Genomic DNA, 19,586 nt, shown 5'->3' with positions numbered 1-19,586 from the left:
GTTGGGGCTGGAGTGAGGGGTGGGGGGTGGCAGAGGGAGAGAGAGAATCCCAAGCAGACTCCACACTGAGCACAGAGCCCGACACGGGGCTCGACCTCAGGGCCCCGAGACCATGACCCTAGCTAAATCTGAGTCAGACGCTTAACTGACTGAGCCCCGAAAAAATGAGTGTATTTTTATATATTTAAGCCCATGTCATTACATTTTTCTTTTAAAAAATCACACATTTCCATTCTGTTCTTAAGGCAGGTTAGTTTAATTTTATAGAAGGAATACTTTCAAACGGTACAAATGACACAATGAGGGAAGAGTGACAAAAACAGAGATGAATACTGAGTCTAACGTATTCCCAGGATAGGTCATTTCAGCAGTGACAATTCAGAGATGGCAGGACGTGAAGACCAAATTCCCTTCCTCTCGTCGCACCGTTTCTAAAGAATCCTGGTGGCGGACTTGGGATTGTCTCTGGGCCAGAAGTGCTGGTCAAACACGGCAGCTTTCTTATCCCAAGGCACGGTTATGGGCAAGTTCAAGCAGAAGATGGAAACAGCCCTTCCGACAACAGGACTTCACTTTCCCGATGTGTGTGAGTGTGGGGGGCAGTCTTCACTAGAAAGAAGCTGCAAAACCAGGTCAGGAGAGAGAAGCCAATCATGGGACCTCCTGTCCACCCGCCAGCTCGGCTGGCCTGTCGCTCACAGAGCCCGGCCGGAGCAGCGCGGAGCCCCCTGCCCTCCCCCTCCCCCATCTGTCTGGCTTTTCCCTCCCGCTCACTCTGGTCCCATTCAGGTGCAGAGGGAGACCCTGGCCGGGAGGCGGGAGAAGTTTGGTGGCAAATCCAAGCGCTCCTTGGACAGACACTGGAGTAGGGACTGTATTCGACTCTAGGGGGTGAAGCGCTTTTTAAACACACACACACACACACACACACACACACACACGGACGCACACGCACACACGCACCCACCCAACTAAACTCTGGGGTGTGTATGGGGGGCACCCCAAACAGAAGCCTAGATCTACTGGGCAGTGAAGTTAACCGAAACCCCCACGCTGAGGGCCTTCTGGAGTGACCGTTACTGGCAGGGGCAGGAGGAAAAGCTGCCTCGAGGAGCGCTCCGTGCGGCAGGTGCTGAGAAACAGCCGCCAGGCACCGCAGCCCGGGGACTCCTCTACAGCCCGGGAGCAGGGCCCCCAAGACACCCAAGTTGGTGGCGGACAGTTCTTCGTTGGAGTTCAAAGTGTCACGAGCTGGGGGCACAGGGAAGGCCTGTCATTGTCGTCACCTGCTTGCCAGTGCGGTTTGCTGGGGGGGGGGGGGGTGGCGGTGGCAGGTCTGGCAGGGACTGAGGTTCGGCGCGTCCCCCTCCCCCGCCGCGGGCTCCGGACGCGGGGCAATCAGCCAACAACAAACGCAGCGCGCCTGGAGCAAGGGCCGTGCTGTGAAAGCACAGCGTCTCCAGTCCCCGCGCCAGTGACAGGCCCCACCGTCCGTCAGAGGTCTCACGTCCATGAACTGCTTCTACAAGATGCATTTTAGCAATGGAAAGAGGCAGGCAGGTTATGCAAGGGGCCAGTTACAGACTAACGAGGAGAGAGAGAGAGAGACCAAGTCAAGGGGCGAGTTTCCCAGGGATGGGGAGGAAGATGCAGAACGAGAGCTCTGTCTTCTTTGCGGTTCGTGTGCGCCGCCTTGCTTACGTGCCTGAGGCCTCGGGAAGGAGAGTACAGTTCTTATATAATAAATAGGCATTCGGCAAAACATTCAGATCATTTGACATTTTAGAAGAATATTGGTATATTTTTATTACATAAAAATTTTTTTTGCTCATGAACTACTTTCTAAGATTTCTTAAGAAATACTGGGCAGACTCCAGTATTGGGGGGGTGGGGGGCAGATTTTGATTTAAATCAAATACTCTCCTATAAGTGACTCCCTGGGCAAGCGTCGCTCCCCACATGTGCTCGCTGCCTTCCCCAGACAAGCGCCTTCAAAGGCCGTCGCGTCTGTGTCATAGCACTCTGTCCACCCGCGGACTCACGGATTCTGCGAAAACGCGCGCTCCTAGCTCTCGTGGCGTCCCTTCCTGACAGAGCCGTAGTGCGGGAGCTCCACGCGGCCTCGTCGGTCATGAGCATCGGATGGGGCAGGCTCCCGGGGGGGCTGCCGGCGGTCTGCTGTGGGCGGGCGGTGCAGACGGCCACCCTGGACGGGCAGGCCGGAGGCCGGGCTGCGGGGGCCGGGAATCTGCCCCAGACTCACAGCGAGCGCACAAACACGCAGACGACAGGAGAGGTGGCCGGTGCACCGTCTGCACAGGGGACAGCTCGGCTCGCACGGCCCGTGGGCCGCCCGCAGGGCCGCAGCGCGTGCAACCGTGAGTGAAGGCAGAGAGTGGAGCGTGCGAGATGCACGGTAGGTACACGCGGGAAACGGATACAAGTGACGCGCTCAGCACAGAGTGTTTGCGGTTTGGGTGGCAGAAACAGAACCGGCCCCAAAGCTCCATTGTAACCGCATGACAAATACTGAAGCACAAAAGTTTAGTCTTTAAAATACATCTTAAAGTCAGTATTTTCCTTCAAGGAAAAAAAAGTATTATAAATAAATTACAATACAGTGAATTTGCCTGAACTCACTTTGTTTCTGTCTTCCAGCCTTTAAGTCAAATAAAACAGCGTAAAAACTGTACATTCTTAACACGACAGCTGTTCTTTTACAAAATAACCTGTTTTCAGAGATGTCAGTTTCACAACAAGGAAAAACCAAGCCCTGTTGCCGTCACTATTATAAAATATATACGTATAGATATATGTGTGTGTTTTTTTTTACAAAGTGTGTATATTAATAGCTTTGCACAAATATTTTAAGGACAAATTCAGCTAGTCTAAGGACGTCATGAAAATAAAACAGGCGGATAAATACTTCATGTGTACAAAGCACTATGTCAAACGTCGTCCGCAGGCAGAGGAGGCACATTAATCCTTGGTCTTGTAAAAAATGCTATCTTCTCCCTGGGATTGGAAAGGATTACAGGTTAGGAGTGGATGCAAATGCAACAAAAGCTCTCAGATCGATGACAGCTTTTCTCACTCATACAAGAAAACTGAACTTCTGTTCCACAACACATCTGTCTCTATACAGATTCTCTAAATTTTATTTTATTTTATTTTATTTTTAAAGGTTTTATTTATTTGACAGGCAGAGATCTCAAGTAGGCAGAGCAGCAGGCAGAGAGAGGCGGGGAAGCAGGCTCCCCACTGACTGGAAAGCCCGATGCAGGGCTCGATCTCAGGACCCTGAGATCATGACCCGGGCTGAAGGCAGAGGCTTTAACCCACAGAGCCACCCAGGCACCCGATTCTCTACATTTTAATACAAGGTATGAAGCCTCACATTATCCCAAGTCAGAGCGGCCAAGCACAAAGGATCACACAGAGTAGGAACCCCCCTTACACTGAGCATACAGAACCGGCAAAGCCTGCGGGGTCAGGGGCTGTGGGGCGGGGGAGGAGACGGGGAGGGGCTGCTTCATGGGGACGGGGTTTCCTTCTGGGGTGAAGGAAATGTTCTGGAACTGGACAGAGGGGACAGGTGCGCATCGCTGTGACTGCACTAAATGGCATGGAGCCGCTCACTTTAAAATGCTGACTTGTACGCTATGTGACTTTTGCCTCGATTTTTTCAAAAGACACAAAAGAATATAGATGTCACCGTAACTCTCTTCATACGAGAAACAAAAACAGGGAAAACTACCATACATTGTTCAAATTTAAGACATTATTGTCTTATAATCACTATTGGTTATTCTGGTGTGGAAATCAGGGGGGTGGTGGAGAATAATGTTCGATTCTTGCCACGTGGGGTTGTGACATCTTACCATTGTTTTATACAAACAAAATGCATGCTTTTCTAAATGTCTGTTACGCTTCTGTTAAAGTTAAGTAAAAAGGCAAAGCTGATATGTGTGCATATAAATATATGATATGTGTGTAAAACCACTGTGCTGTTCACAATAACAAATATTTGGAAAGAAGGTTACAAAATAAAGTAGTTATGGGGTGCCTGGGTGGCTCAGTGGGTTAAAGCCTCTGCCTTTGGCTCAGATCATGATCCCAGGGTCCTGGGATCGAGCCCTGCATCAGGCTCTCTGCTCCGCAGGGACCCTGCTTCCCCCTCTCTCTCTGCCTGCCTCTCTGCCTACTTGTGATCTCTGTCTGTTAAATAAATAAATTAAATTTAAAAAAAAAAAAAACCCGAAAATAGAGTAGTTAGACAAATTACATCTTAGGTGAAACATTACAGCCAAAAAAGAGGACAAATTATGTGGCAATGCAGGATATTTTTATTTAAGAAAAAAAAAAAGCTAAATGCACACTTGAACCCATGACGATGGTGGGCAGCATGAACAAAACTATTATCGAGACAAAAGGATCAAAAGGCAAAATGCTAATAGCAGTGGGGACTTCGCTTTTATTCTTAACTGCCTGTGGGCTTTATTTTTTAATATTTACTTTACTTTTTATAATGACAATGGCAGGACAGTAAGAAGCAAGCAAGAAGGTGGGTCGTGGCCCTCCCTACCTGAAGGTCTGCACCTGGATGGGCTCCTGGTGGTTCTGGCCCCGCAGCTGGCACACCCCTCTGGAGGCCTTCTTCAGCATCTTCTCAGCTGCCTGTTCTTGATGGAAGTCAAGTTTGGTCTGTCTTGTCTGGAACGGCAACATTGGATGAACGAGATATTTTTACTTCTAGTTTTGAGGAAGAAGGAATAAAGCCACTCCCGGCTCCGGGCTCCCAGAGGGGAGAAAGGGTGCCCCATCCACACACACCCCAGCAACAGCGGATCTTCACAGGCGCTCCCGGGGTCCCTGGGGTCGTGCCTGGCAGACGGACCCAGAACATTCCACTACCAAGCAGAGGGTGGCGATGCCAGCAGGAGGGTCTGGGGATCCTGCCCTCCAGCAGCCCCCCCCCCCCCACCTGAGGGAACACCAGCTGCCTGGCCCACACAGGGAGAAACCCAGTCCCTTCAGAGGAGCCCTGGGAGTGTTCAAAGCACGCTTCATCATCATGACCAGGCAGGCCCCGGATGCCGGAGGGACTCCGTAGCGGGCCTCGCCAGGCGGGGCCCGGGCCTCTTACCTGCCTCTCGGCTTCCTTCAGCAGGCTCCGGAACCGCTCGTCCCGCAGCACCCAGTGTGGGAGGTCGGTCTGGCCTCGGAGCTGCGCGTCTTCCAACCGCTGCCTCAGTTCCCGCAGGGTGCAGATCTCCTCGTTCAGCTGCCTCTGGCGCGTTCTGGAAGCCTGGAGATCCAGCTCCAGGTCCAGGGAGGTGCGGGCCATGAGCTCGGCCAGGGAGGACCTGCAGGGCTGCGGGGACGACAGCTGTGAGCACACGCGCTGGGGGGGGGGGGGGGTGCGGCGGAACCAGCAACCTCAGCCCGTGGTAAGGTCCTTCCATGATGGGTGGGGACAGTGTTTCTCCCTGACGTCGTAGCCGATGTCAGACAAACAGAGATTTGGGCGAGATTAATTTAAGTCTCTAGTGCAGTATCAAGTTAGTGATGCCAACGGTCTGCTTTAATGGTGACCTGTGCATTTGCAAGTGTGAAGAAAGAGACCCTCTCATACGGAGCTGGTGGGGTCAAAAATGGGTATGATTTCAGGGGCTCCTGGGTGGCTCAGTGAGTTAAGCCTCTGCCTTTGGCTCAGGTCATGATCTCAGGGTCCTGGATCGGGCTCTCTGCTCAGCAGGGAGTCTGCTTCCCTTCCTCTCTCTCTTCTTCCTGCCTCTCTGCCTACTTGTGATCTCTGTCTGTCAAATAAATAAATAAAAATAAAAATAAAAATAAATTTTAAAAATGGGTATGATTTTAAAAAGAAATAAGTAATAAAAAATGGGTACAGGGCGCCTGGGTGGTTCAGTTGGTTAAGTGGCTGCCTTCGGCTCAGGTCATGATCCCGGAGTCTCAGGATCAAGTCCCACATCGGGCTCCCAGCTCCACGGGCATGGAGGTCCCTCAGACCTTCTTCCTTCTCATGCTCTCTCTCACTGTCTCTCTCTCAAATAAATAAATAAAATCTTAAAAAAAATGGGTACAATCTTTCTGAAGTTCTACTTGCCAATACACATCAAGCGATAAAACGTACATTTTCTTTGGTTCTGAAATTTCATTTTGATTTGCATTTGAAAGGCACAACTCATAATGCGCAGAAGGGATCCAATTAAAGTTTAGGATAGAGAAAACCTAAATACGTAACAAGAGGAAACAGATTAAGTAAATTATAAGGCCAGCAGAAAATACAGCCACACTGTAAAAAGTCAAAAAAATATACTGGAAAATCTTAACTGATCCATGGTATAAAGGGGGAAAAGCATGTCATAAATCATCTGGGTGCCTTTGTTTACAAGATTATACATTGGGGCGCCTGGGTGGCTCAGTGGGTTAAGCCGCTGCCTTCGGCTCAGGTCATGATCTCAGGGTCCTGGGATCGAGTCCCGCATCGGGCTCTCTGCTCAGCAGGGAGCCTGCTTCCTCCTCTCTCTCTCTGCCTGCCTCTCTGCCTACTTGTAATCTCTCTCTGTCAAATAAATAAATAAATCTTTAAAAAAAAAAAAAAAAAGATTATACATACCCACATGCAAGCTATCAAAACTTTCCTTCCCATATAAGCCTCAAGTAAGCAAACCTGCCATGTTTAAGAAAAGTCCTAAGATGAGAGAAGAATTTTGTGTGTGCTGCTGAGAACAGTACTTCCCACCCAATGGGAAACGACCCCAGGAAAGGCAGTTAACCCACACCAGCGCTGTTCAGTGGGCTGGATAGCTGTAGGCTTTTTACATGCACGTAACACTATTCAGCACACATACAGAATTGGAACGCAAACTCATGATCTGACTTAAGAAACCAAGTTTACTTAAAAAGCCCTGCTCAGGGGTGCCTGGGTGGCTCAGTGCGTTGAAGCCTCTGCCTTCGGCTCAGCTCATAATCCCAGGGTCCTGGGATCGAGCCCCACATTGGCTCTCTGCTCAGCAGGGAGACTGCTTCCTCCTCTCTCTCTGCCTACTCTCTCTGCCAAATAAATAAAATCTTTAAAAAAAAAAAAAAAAAAAAAAAGCCCTGCTCAGTTCCTAGTTAGAGCTCAGCGGTTCTCAAGCAGGGGTGACTTGGCCCGCCAGGGGGCGCTGGGCAGCCTCGGGAGACAAGTTTGGCTGTCACCAGTGGGGGTGGGGAGCGCAGGGCAGCCCCCACAACCATGACCCAGTCCAAAGTGTCAACAGCGCTGCTGCTGAGAAACACTTTTGTGGCTGAATTGTCTTTTCTTCTCGTTCCCAGTCGGCAGCTGCTCTAAATATAGGCACCACAAGGAAATCTGGATTTATTATTTCTTTGAAAGAATCTTAGCCTAAAAAAGACAAGGAACTGCTTGCTTACAAACAAAAAGCAACAAAACTGTAAACTGACGCCTTGGGGAGAAAACACTCGGTGGGTAAAGGAAATGGAAACAATAGGACAGGCCCACGGAGAAGGCCGCCCTATGCTGAAAAACTAATTTCTCAACTATACGTACCCCCTTGTTGGAAAAGAATAGAGGGTCTTTTTTTTTTTAAATATTTTATTTATTTATTTGACAGAAAGAGATCACAAGTAGGCAGAGAAGCAGGCAGAGAGAGAGAGGAGAAAGCAGGCTCCCTGCTGAGCAGAAAGCCCGATGCAGGGCTCGATCCCAGGACCCTGGGATCATGACCCGAGCCAAAGGCAGAGGCTTTAACCCACTGAGCCACCCAGGCACCCCGAAAAGAGGGTCTTTCATATAGATTGGTTGGCTGTTAGTTTATTATATTTAAAGATGTAAAGATCATGAATTATCTAAGATCATGATGTTATCCTAGGAAATTAAGAAATATTGGTAACATTTTGGACATTATATATGCTCCTGAAAATCATACCTCGGTAAACAAGAAAATAAATGCCTTTTTACAAAATATATTCCCTTTAAATTAATGTTATGTAAACTCTTACCATATAAGTTCTGTAATACAACTCCCAGGGTAAGGACAGGTTCCATATGGGTTTACATGGCACGTACCTGCTTATAGCGAAGGGTCCGTCTTTCCAAGGTATTTCGGACAAACGGGGACTTCCGGGGCAGCGTTGAACTGTCGCTGTCACTACGGTAAAGCTGTGCCAAAAAGAATGATGTTTAGAAACACTTTCTCAGAAATGCACTATTCATGCTCTCTGTGTATCCAAACTGTGTGATTCCCCGTCGCCTCACGGGGGGGGGGGGGGGGCACGAATGCACTGATAAGGTGGGTACTTGAACCCAGCCTTCTGGGCTCAGCGAGGACGAAATCTACTTCAAGTACCAAGTAAGATCAAAGACAAACCTGAACAAACCAAGTAAGCAAACCGACCCCCCACCGTCCCTCACATGACATGTCACCCGAACCGTGGGAAGCTTCCAGGGGGGTGGCATCAACAAGCCTCCTGCCCCGCCAGCACCAGCAGGGACTCTCCGGGCCCTGCAGCCCTCACCGAGCCAGAAGTGGCCTCGGCGCCTCTCACTTGCTCTCAGTCCTTCTAGCTTGCTCTATTCCTGGCTTTGCCAAGAGCTGGGGAAAAAAGGACTTTCCAAAAAGAGACCCGTTGCTGGTAGTAAGACAAGCCAACACTACTAACAGCCACTCTGCCCATCAAGAGAAAAGGTCTGCTTTTAAAGAGAACAAGAAATAACACCTTCTTCACGGGAGCCAAGACAGCCGGTGGCGGGTTCCTGCTTCGGGGTCAGCGTGCATCTGTGTGACAGCCACGGCTCCTGGCTCCGTGGCTGCTCTCCCACGCCAGCTAAGCCCAGAGACCCAGGGAAGGCCGTGCCCCGGCAGCGTCCGTGCCCCTCACTCGATCGCGAGCAACAGAGAAAAACGACGAAGCCTCTAAAAGCAGCAACTGCAAATGCTTGTACGCAGGGCATGGAAGCCAGCACAGGAGCTGGACACCCTCCTCTGGGGAAGGTCTCCTGCTCCGCCACACAGCAGACCCCGGCCTGCTCTGTGCTGGGTCGGCAACAGCCTACGGTGAGGAAGGGGCGCGAAGGCAGCCCTGGGTCTAGAGCCTCCTGGCAGGTGTCTGGTTGAGCCCAAGCCTCCACAGAGCTACAGCCTGATGGGGCCAGAGTGCCTGAGCCTGACTCATGGGACCCTGGGCAGCCACGCCGGGACACCTTGCTTCTGCGGGGATAAATGAGGCAGGTCCTGCAAATGGCCCCGGGGCAGCTTGGGCCACCTGGCCCTGCCCCCTGCTGTTCTCCCCGGGCCCCGCCCCACTATGCCTCAAGGTAAAGGATTAACTTTGCTCCAAGAAGGGTCTGGTCCTTGCCCAGCTCCTGGGAAGTGACCGATAACCCCCTGGAATGTCCTGAGTGTCTCTGTTTATCTGAGGACCTCGGGCCAGGCCAGTCTCTGCCAACAATGTGATTTATAGTGGGGGCCTTAGGCCATCAGCTTGACCTGTGGAGGGGCTGGAGATGAAGGTCAGGAATGCAGGCCATCAGCACTGTGACCCCCTCCCACAAAACCCGGCTGGCAACACTCCATGCGGGCGGCCTCTCCCAGCAGGGACGGGTGACCGGAGCCGTCCGCACAATCCCGCTCGAAGAGACCCAGAAGCTTGCGCCAGGTCTCCCTGAGCGCTGCCGGATGTGCCTCTTCCCTCTGCTGACCTTGGTCTAGATCCTGTCACCGTAATAAACCACAACTGTGAACATAGCCGCTTGGCTGAGTTCTGTGGGTCCTAGTAAGTTACGGAAACTGAGTGTGGGCGAGGGGACCCCGGAACCACATTCGCGGTGTCTCATCTCCCACACATGCCCGAGCTCGTTTCTCTTGCGGGACTGAGACGCGGCCGGCTCCCCAGCAGTCCCGGTCAAGGGAAGGTGTTTTGCTTCAACAACCCCAGTTCAGAGGTGGGAAGGGTCAAAGTTCTCCTTGATCCAAACAGCCCCATCAGGCCACTGTGTCGTGACCACTTATCCTTCAACTTCCCTTCTCTTTCCTAATCCGTCCTGTCACTGTCACACCACCACTGCCAGCCAAGCTCCAACATGTGGTCCTATCTGCAAGGACCATAGTGCAGTTCTCAACATCAGAAGCACCAGGGGTCCTCCCCAAGCCGCACCAAGAACCACCATGAATCCTGGGGGTGGGACCTGGGCACCAGCATTCTGGGAGGCCCCACCTCCACCCTCAATGGCACCGACATGACTTCACTGCAGGGCACAGCCTTGGCTGAGAACCACCGTTGTCTCCTGCTGTCCCCTCAAGCAGAGAATTTACGTGCTGGGGGTTCTGAACCCGGCCTCCGAGTCCTGAGACTTCAGTGCTGCTGTCCGCCCTGGGACCGGGCTGAGCGACACTTCAGGACTCCTGACCGCTCAGTGACCTGATTTCCCAACCTCAACCCAATTCAGGATACGCCCTGTTCCAACCCGTTACCCCGCAGGCCACTGTGGAAACGATTCTCCGGGCTTCCCGACCATGAGACGGTGCACACACGAAATGAAAATCCGGGGAGAAATGTGTGAGAATCTTGAGGACATCCAGAGGGCGACAGGCACAGGAAAGGGGCGAGAAGGAGCGGCCACGCGGATCCCACGGCTCCCGTGTGCCGCACTGGTCGCCGGCACTTGGGGGAACACACAGGTCTTTCAGGATGAACAGTAAAAACGAGACACGAAAGCGGGTAAGAAAAAAGAAAACGTCTCAGACAAGTGGCAAAGGAATTTCAACTTACTCTGCAAACGTACTGGCTTCGCGCTCCAGGGGAGAAGGTCTGCGACCGCACGATTGTGCTACTCCGAACGAAAGGCGACCCTCGGGCCCTGCGGCCGGGCCTCTCCTTCGGGAGACTCGCCACTTCGTCCGGGAAGACGTCTTCTGTGTTGGTTTCTTTATCGACCTAGAGAGTGGTTTGTTATTACCATGACTTGTTTAAGGACATGAGTGATAAGCCTCACACGAATGGCCCTGGCCTTCTCCACTTAGAGATTTGTTTTGTGTTTTTAAAGAATATTTACTTATTATTTTTACAGAGAGAGACAGCGAGAGAGGGAACACAAGCAGGGGGAGTGGGAGAGGGAGAAGCAGGCTTCCCACCGAGCAGAGAGCCGGATGTGGGACTCGATCCCAGGACTCGGGGATCATGGCCTGAGCCGAAGGCAGACGCTTCACTGACTGAGCCCCCCAGGTGCCCCGTGCAGATGCATGCTTTGACCACTTGTCACCAGCCTTCCATTTGGGTCACCATCATCTCGTGCCTAACCGGCACCCCAAGCTTCTGACCGGTCTCCCTGGTTCCACAACTCCTTCCCCATTCCAGTCTCCACTCAGCCCAGCAAAGAGGGAGAGCCTGGTAAAGCTGGTTAGAGGCGGCAGCTCCACTCCCAGACGTTCACAGAGAGAGCGGAACACAGGTGTTCGAACACTTGCACGCAAACAATCACCGCGGCGTTATTCACGTAGCCAAAAGGTAAAAACAGCCCGAGCGTCCGTGCATGGATGGACGGATGACCAAAGAGCCGAACACCCATCAAGGAAATACTACTCAGTCACGGAACAGAGGGAAGGTCCCAGAACAGGCAAATTCCTAGGCAGAAAGCAGACCGGGGGTTGCCAGGGGCTGGGGGAGACGGGCTGGCGAGCGACAGTCTCACAGGTGCGAGGCTTTTCGTCGGGATGATGGAAAGCTTTTGGAACTGGACAGAGCAGTGGCTGCCCACGTTGTGAACATGCTAAATGCCTCTGAACTGTTCACTGTGAATAAGTTCCCTTCATCTTCTGTACATTTCATGCCAATTTTAGAAAAAGAAAAATCATGGGGCGCCTGGGTGGCTCAGTCGGTTAAGCAGCCAACTCTTGATTTCAGCTCAGGTCATGGTCTCAGGGTCATGAGATCCAGCCCTGGGCCGGGTTCTGCGCTCAGTGTGGAGTCTGCTTGGGAGTCTCTCTCCCTCTGCCCCCACCTGCTCCCCACCCCCTCACACGCACACTCTCTCAAATTTAAAAAGAAAAAAAAAAGAAAGAAAGAAAGAAGAAAAAATCCACAGAAAACCTTAAGTCAGATCATGTCAACCTTGTGCTTCGAACCACCCATCACGTTCCCGATCATCTCAGAGCAAAGGGAGAGTCCGGAGTGGGCCCTGCATGATCTGGTCCTTTTGCCTCCCTCTGTGCTCGGCTCTGACGACCGCCCTGCCCCCCTGCCCCACACTGGTCTCACTGCTCTCCTGTCATCAGCCCCCTGAAGCCCCCCACTCGTGGGCCTGCACTCGCAGCTCCCTGCACCCGAGTGCTCTTCCCAGCCCCCCACAAGGCTCTGGGGTCTCTTGCCTTGAGGCTTCTGTTCAAAAACTGCATTCTCCGTGAGGCTTCCACGACCTTTCATCCTTTTTTATTGTACGAAACATGTAAAATACAGCTTAACCGGTTTTCAGTGTACAGTTCAGTAGTGTTAAATATATTCATGTGCTTGGGAAACAGAACTCTAGAAATTCTTCATCTTCCCAAACAGCCTCTGTCCCCATTAAACAACTCCCCACCCTCCTGTCCCCTAGTGACCACCTTTGTACTTCCTGTCCACATGAACCTGTAAGTGGAATCGTACTGTATCCTCCCTTCCGTGGCTGGCTCATTTCCCTGAGCACAGTGTCTTTAAGGTCTGCCTGTGTTGTAGAATCTAAGAGGATTTCTTTCTTTTTGAAGACTGTATGATACTCCACTGCTTGGACAGACCACCTTTTCCTTATCCATTCATCTGACGATGGATACTGGGCTCCTTCTATCTCTAGGAACAAAGGTGTGCAAACATCTCTTGGAGACCCTGAGGTCAACTTTTTTGGATACATATCCCGAAGTAGGATTACTGGATCATACGGCAGTTCTAAGTTTTGGAGGAACCTCCATACTTTTATCCATACAGGCTGCACCATTTCACAATCCTGATCTAAAATATAAATGCAGGGGCGCCTAGGTGGCTCTGTGGGTTAAGCCTCTGTCTTCGGCTCAGGTCATGATCTCACGGTCCTGGGATGGAGCCCGGCATCGGGCTCTCTGCTCAGCAAGGAGTCTCTTCCCCGTCTCCCTCTACCTACCTCCCTGCCTGCTTATGATCTCTATCAAATAAATAAATAAAATCTTTTTAAAAATAAATAGATAAAATATAAATGCAAATCTGTATGTGTATATATATATATATATATATATATATATATATATTTTTTTTTTTTTTTTTTTTACAGAGAGACAGAGACAGCGAGAGGGGGAACACAGAACGAGGAGTGGGAGAGGGAGAAGCAGACTCACCACCAAGCAGAGAGCCCGATGCGGGGCTCAATCTCAGGACTCTGAGATCATGACCTGAGCTGAAGGCAGACACTTAATGACTGAGCCACCCAGGCGCCCCGCAAATCTCTATCTCTAAATGTAAACCCCTTCTAAAATAGGAAATCTTTGTAAAAACGCAAACCGCACTTGCCTACCATCCCGTCCCCCAGCAGCCCTCGTCTCAAGCACGGCTGTGTCTGCTGAGTGATGGCGTTGCCACCCACCCCCAACCAGGGCAGGATTTCCCATTCATTTTCTTCATGGCCGCATCTACACTGCCCCGCGCCCGCCCACGTGCACATGCAGAGAGAGCATGCGGTCAAGAACGAACAGCCAGGGAGTTCCGGTGAAGGCCGTATGCGTATTTGTTCCATTACTCAAGCAGTTTGTAGGTTTGAAGTATTTCAAAATTAAAATCGGGGCTGGGCGGCGGGGCTGACGACCGCACACCAAACTCACCGCCCACAGCCTCCTCCCCCGTTCGAGCCCGCACTTTAAAGGGTCTTAAAACGCTGACCCCCAGCAACCACTGGGAGACCGGGCCACAGAACCGCTCGTGTAGAGCGGCCGCATGTGTGCAGTTGGGAAGCGGACACCATGTCTCTTGGGACTTGTGCTTTGGGGTAACAGTGGGGGGCACGATGATGAAACGGTTCGAGGAGTTGAAGGGTTGGGAGAAAACTGTCCCCAGAGCACGGAGGTAGTGTCGCCCAACCTCACAGGCTTCCTTAGACATCTGTCATGGCAAACGTGAAAGACATCCTCACTGAAAACATGTCCCTGGGCACAGCTAAGATCGGGTGAACAGAAGGGGCGACGGGCCAAGGGCCACTTCACAGTGCCTAACGTCGCAAGGGGAGCAAAGAGAGGAGACGAGCCCAAGCGATGACACATGAGACCCCCTGAGCCGTGTGGGGCGCTGAAGACGGGAGCGGGTCACCACTGGGCGACACGGAGCCCCGATCTGCCCTTTCTAGCTGAAGCTGTTCTTTCTTTTCAACTCAGAGTCGGGGACGTTTCTGCGGTACCTGCTGTGCCCATTTTAAGCCATCTACAGATTTAGGCCCTTCCCTTCTCTCCCTCGGCTCTCCGAGAAATGCCCCTGGGCTACAGCCCTCTGATCCAACAGCCACAGCGCCCCCACAGCCACCGTCACAGGGAGAGACTGAAGGTAAGCCGTGGCGTTCTGCTCGTTCTGCTCTCAGGTCGGAGCCGCTCAGCTTCATCTGGTCCCTCTCCTCCACCCATCCCCTCCCGTTTCGTGGGGGTGGGGGGCACACATGCCCTCCTTCCAGGGCTGTGCCCGGGGCTGGGCGGCAGACCACCGGGGGGGGGGGCCCCAAAAGGTCCCTGAGCCTTTCCACTCACCTTCAGAGGTGGGGGCTGAAGTTTCTCGGGGCTGAAAGGGTCGGCCTGGCCAGCAAATGCATGTCCGTGGAGGGGGTCGCCGCCCACGCAGCAGGGCTCCGGGTGTGGGGGGCTGGTCTGGGCACAGCTGCTGCAGCCGCTGTCCACCGAGTCGGCCTGCCAGCTCCTGCAGACAGACGTTGCCGAAGCCCCTAGCGTGTGGGTCAAGGTGGCCTTCTGCCCCTTCCTCTTTTCTTCCCCAACTACCTCCGGCCGCCCTGCCCTCTGTCCTTTATCAGGGATTCTCCTGTGAACTTTACTAGTGTGGGGTGAGTGGAACCGATGGTAACAGCTCTCCAGGATTTCCTGTTTTGCATTTTGTGGATCTTCCCCTTCCTCCCCATCCCATACATAAAACATTCTGTGTAACCACCGTTGAATTTGGTAAAAACCTCTCGCCAGGACGGACGTGTCACAAAAACAAAAGATACTACTTCTTACAAAACTGGGGAAACAGGACATCACGGGACCAGGTACCCTGCCGCAGACGCACCCAGCGAGACCTACGCGCTGTCGGTGGTCGCACACAGGCACTCTTCTCATCAGGTCAAAGGGCCTGTTCTCTAGGGGCTACGACGTGAGGAGGCCTTTCAGTAAGAGGGCCTGTGCGTCTCTAGCACCCAAGGTCAGCACCCTGAGCCCCCGCTCCCAGCCTCCCCCACCCCCGCCCGGCATCCAGCCAGCCGCTGAGTACCACACTCTAGCCCTCGGCCGTGCACTTCCCTCCCTGCAGTAAATTCAGGCAAAGCCCTTCAGAAGCAGCAGGAAGCTTTGGAAATGGGACGCTCTTCGTGGAAAATGTGGAAGTAAAGCAGTACCAAGGTGCTTCCAGAAGGGATCGGACAGAAGTCCATTCCCTCGCGGCACTAGCCCATCTACTGTGGCCCATCTACTGTGTGGCGCCCCCACTGCACAGCGGCCGCCGCCGAGTCAAGGCTTGGCCAATGGGCCGCCTCCGGTACCTCTCGGACACGGCCTCGGCCAGCTCCTCCTTCCGCCCCAGCTCGAGGATCTCGTCCTCCGCGCACTCCAGCTTCACCCGCTCCTCGGCCAGCTCGCGCTCCACGGCCTGCAGCTGGGCTGTGGTTCTGGCCAGCAGCGCCGTCACCGCATCCTGCAGGGGGTACAAGGTCAGCGCCTGAGCCCGGGCTGGCCACCCTCCGCGACTCTCCAGGGGTAAGGGGTGCCCACCGTGCCAGCGGGACAGGGCCGGGCCACCTCGTGCAGCTCTGAGGGCTCAAGTTTTAAAACCACCAACGCGTCACCCCCCCATCACTAGCTCGTCTACATTAAAGCCACGGCCGTGAACGGCCGTACACACCGAAACCTCCCATTCCTGTGCCTTCCCTTGAACCTGTCTCTTGGGCACTGCTGCGCTTCCATGCTAAGCGCGCAGAGAGGCTCGTGAGAGACAAAGCCCCTGTGACAGTGGGTGCCCGCAGCGCGACAGGGCACACGTACCGTCTTCCCGGCAGTGGCAGCTTGTGCCGGGTCCCCAGCAGCAGCCCCCAGCCGCTCGCTCTCCCTTGCCCTGGGTGGCCCGCAGCTGCTGAACACCTGCACCGCGTACCAGCGCAGCTGCATTTCGCTGGACCCGTCGTAGTCGGCCAGGTTGATCTGAGCAATGCCCTGCAAGGGTGTTTAAAAAAAAAAGCAGAATGATTTCACCTTAACAACCAAGGGGAATCTCATAAAACATCAGGGTTGCCCTTCGATTGTAACCTTGTAACCGGAAACACAGAATGTGTCATTGCTCTCCAAAGGACTGCAGTGAAATGAAAGTGGTAACAGAGGGTATCCTTGAGGGAGGCTCCCGGGCCACTGCTTCAGCCCCGTGGGGAGGTGCCGGGAGGGGGATGGGGGCCGAGAGTGGACAACCTGGGGGAGGGGAGGTCAGGCTCAGGGTCCACCCACTGATGAGCTGCAGAATCACTCGGAGATTTCGGAAACAAGAGAGGGCTGGCTGAACTCCACCATCTAATTCTACTGCCGAGGGGTGAGACCAAGGGGAGAAATTCCAACCTCACAAAGAAACCATCCCGGCTGCCGGGTCACGGCCCCAGATAGGGTGTGGTTGGGGTACTGAACACAAGCTGCTCGTACTCCTAGTTCAAGGAGGACCAGGTAAAACCTAGAGCAGCCTGTAAATGTGAATTTCGAATAAACAATGGATTTCTGTACAGTGTAAGTATGTCCCAAATACTGCATGGGACATACTTAATAAAGAATCCACAGCTTATTTGAAATTCATGTTTAACCGACCATCCTCTATTTTTTATTTGCCCAATTTTTCAACCCTACTTAGTTCCCTCAACTGAAAATGGGGGTCTTCTAGAAGTCTTGCAAGGGTTAGTTGAGATAATATATTTAAAGTTACTATATTTAAAGCATACTTGGCAAGACAAATCCCTTTCTGTACTCCCAGCTGCAGAGATCACTTCACAGGGCAATTTCTAAGCAGCCCACCACCGGAAAAAGGAAGGGGGGTAGGAGGGAGCCGGGAAGGAATGGAGGGAGGCAGAGACAGAGACAAAGGAGAGAGAAGGGTGGACAGACAGACAAAGAAGACAAACCAAAGAAAGGACAAAAGATGGAGCAACAGGAAAGATCGAAAGACCAAAAAGAAAGGCAGAAAGACAAGACGAGAAGGGGCGGGAGAGAGACGAAGACTGTCGGGACACAAAGAGAGGCAGGGGAGGGGCGGCGGAGGGAGGGAAGGACGCACCAGCAGCTCCTCCGGCAGCTGCGGAGTCACCGCACACACGTACAGCTGCAGTGACTTCAACGTCAACATGCTTGAATGCACAGGGATTCTGAAAATTTCATTAAATACCAGGGGGGCCTGGAATTCCAGAGCCTTAGAGCAGTAAGTGTTCGGGGTGCCAGAGTCGATCGGCGGCAGATAGACTCGGATGTGTCTGGAACCAGAGAGAAGGAAGAAAAAAACAGAGACGTGACACTTCCGGACAGGTCTGTGTGATACAGTGCACAAACTTCATGTATGTGTATACGCATTCCCCTGTTCGGATGCCCAAGGGCAGAATTTTTAAGTCTTTTGGAAAAGGTCCTTTCTCAACTAAGAGTAAGTCCAAGGACTGACGTGCCCCCTGAGACCAGGGGGAGAAACGCTCTCGAAGAAAAAGGCTTACAAGTCAGGAGCTACGACTTTGGAAGGAGTCAAACAGAGGTCCTGCTTTCACCGGCTTTTTGGGAAGCCACCTGCACTGATCTCTCCCGGCCTCCTGGCTCCCTCTTCAAGCTCCGCGTGCCTGGCCTCCAAGACCGCTCACACCAGCCCGGGCTTCCCGCCCTGTCCACCCCCAGCACGGAACAAACGAGAAGCGCAAACACCAGCTGCAAAGTACAGCATGACGGTGGGCAAAACCCCAGGGTGAGCCCGCGGCCACTGACAACCGGGCTGCTCCCGAGGCCTTCAGAAGACAAGCTTTAAAGACTCCTGGGAGGGCCTGCACCCTTGGGCTCAAGGAAACTGTGAGCGCTGCGCTCGGCCACCGGGTGAGGGGCCCCGCCGCGCAGCCAGTCCGAGCCACGGGGCTCCCGGTGGCGGCACCCGCCTGGCACAACCCTGCGTTCTCCCTTGTCCTTCGCTCCGACAAGGGCCCCGGCTCCTGCCCAAAGCCTCTCCGTTTGCTCTGCACGACCACAGCCTGGGGCGCCGCCGCGTCACCTCACCCACTCTTCTGAATGCCACTGAGCCTTCCCGGGCAGACGCTGCCTGGCATTTTATTGGCCCCCGACAGGGGGCCACCACTGCCGGTGGGGTGGTCCCTGGTCCCCAGACCCCGGGGAGAAGCGCTGTCGCCAAGCTGGCTTACATCTTGCTGTCCTCCTTCAGGACCAGCCCCGCCACGTTCTTCAGCTGGAGCACGTTCACAAGAAGACACTCGTTGGCGCTGTCGAGCCTGGGAAGTAAAGAGCAGCTCGAGCTGGCACCCCCAGCCCCCGGGGTGGAGACCTTCCGGGGGCCTGTGCTGCTGCGGCCACCTCCCTGGGCGTCCTGGCCCGTGAGGGGACAGCTCCCTGCCACAACGCTCAGTACTGGAGGACGACCATGGAGCTGCTCTGGCCCAGCCCTCCTTCCCGCCACCTCTGTCCCCTCCCGGGAGCCACTGAAGTGGGCCAGGCGGGGCCAGGCCAGGAGCAGCGCCCAGACGGCGGGGGTCCCCACATCCCTCCCGGCCTGGAAGTGTGGGTCACCGGGTGGGCGCCGGTCTACAGATCAGTTCCAGGAGTGACAGGGGAGGAGTGTCCCGTACTCACAAGAATCCCACGTGGATCTGGGGCCCTTCATTCCCACAGGTGTCTCCGGGCACAGACTCGTCAGCATCTTCACTCCTGAACAAAGCAGAGGGTCCCCGGCATTACCGCCCAGGGAGCAGGTGACCGCGGGCTCGCCAGAAGCTCTCTGGTGCTCCGGGCGCTTCTTACCGCCAGGGGCTTTCTTACACTGTGACTTAAATGACCTCTGACTGTGACTGAAAGGACACAGCAGGCCCACGACATACCTCTGTGGGGACCTGCCTACAAAGTGCTGTTGTCTTTGAGCAAACTACTCGGGGCAAACTTCCGAACTAACTCTTACACCATCTGTGACAAGTAAAATGTGTGACAGACACCGGGAAGGAAACAACGATGTCAAACGTGTCAAATCAAAACACAGCCCAGAATCCCAAGAGGTGTTCTGTCGTTACGAAGGGATTCCTCTAGCTTAGGAAAGAGGGGAAGGAGGGAGAACATTCATTTCTAACGAAGGCCCTTTCTAGAAGGTCAGGT

At 53.5% G+C, this 19,586-nt stretch overlaps 1 protein-coding gene across 4 annotated transcripts in view; it reads right to left on the bottom strand.

The window, feature by feature from the left end:
- Window positions 1-232: 232 nt before the first annotated feature.
- Window positions 233-19,586, bottom strand: part of WWC3 (WWC family member 3) — a 111,029-nt gene continuing 91,675 nt past the window's right edge. For 3 of the 4 annotated variants that reach the window (XM_059156462.1, XM_059156464.1, XM_059156465.1), the window contains 11 exons: window positions 19,074-19,148; window positions 18,629-18,715; window positions 17,518-17,710; window positions 16,254-16,421; window positions 15,755-15,906; window positions 14,754-14,919; window positions 10,798-10,962; window positions 8,096-8,188; window positions 5,147-5,374; window positions 4,586-4,713; window positions 233-3,015 (listed from right to left, as the gene is read on the bottom strand). In XM_059156462.1, coding sequence (XP_059012445.1) covers window positions 2,949-3,015; window positions 4,586-4,713; window positions 5,147-5,374; window positions 8,096-8,188; window positions 10,798-10,962; window positions 14,754-14,919; window positions 15,755-15,906; window positions 16,254-16,421; window positions 17,518-17,710; window positions 18,629-18,715; window positions 19,074-19,148 — 1,522 coding nt within the window. In that variant the 3' untranslated portion in view covers window positions 233-2,948. Of the gene's footprint in view, window positions 3,016-4,585; window positions 4,714-5,146; window positions 5,490-8,095; window positions 8,189-10,797; window positions 10,963-14,753; window positions 14,920-15,754; window positions 15,907-16,253; window positions 16,422-17,517; window positions 17,711-18,628; window positions 18,716-19,073; window positions 19,149-19,586 lie in introns of all 4 variants that reach the window. The other variant, XR_009349769.1, reaches the window with a different exon arrangement.

The sequence above is a fragment of the Mustela lutreola genome, chromosome X (genome assembly GCF_030435805.1).
Source record: "Mustela lutreola isolate mMusLut2 chromosome X, mMusLut2.pri, whole genome shotgun sequence".
In the NCBI taxonomy this organism is placed as follows: Eukaryota; Metazoa; Chordata; class Mammalia; order Carnivora; family Mustelidae; genus Mustela; species Mustela lutreola.
The sequence above is the reverse complement of the archived record's forward strand: the minus strand, read 5'-3'. Positions and strand labels throughout refer to the sequence as shown.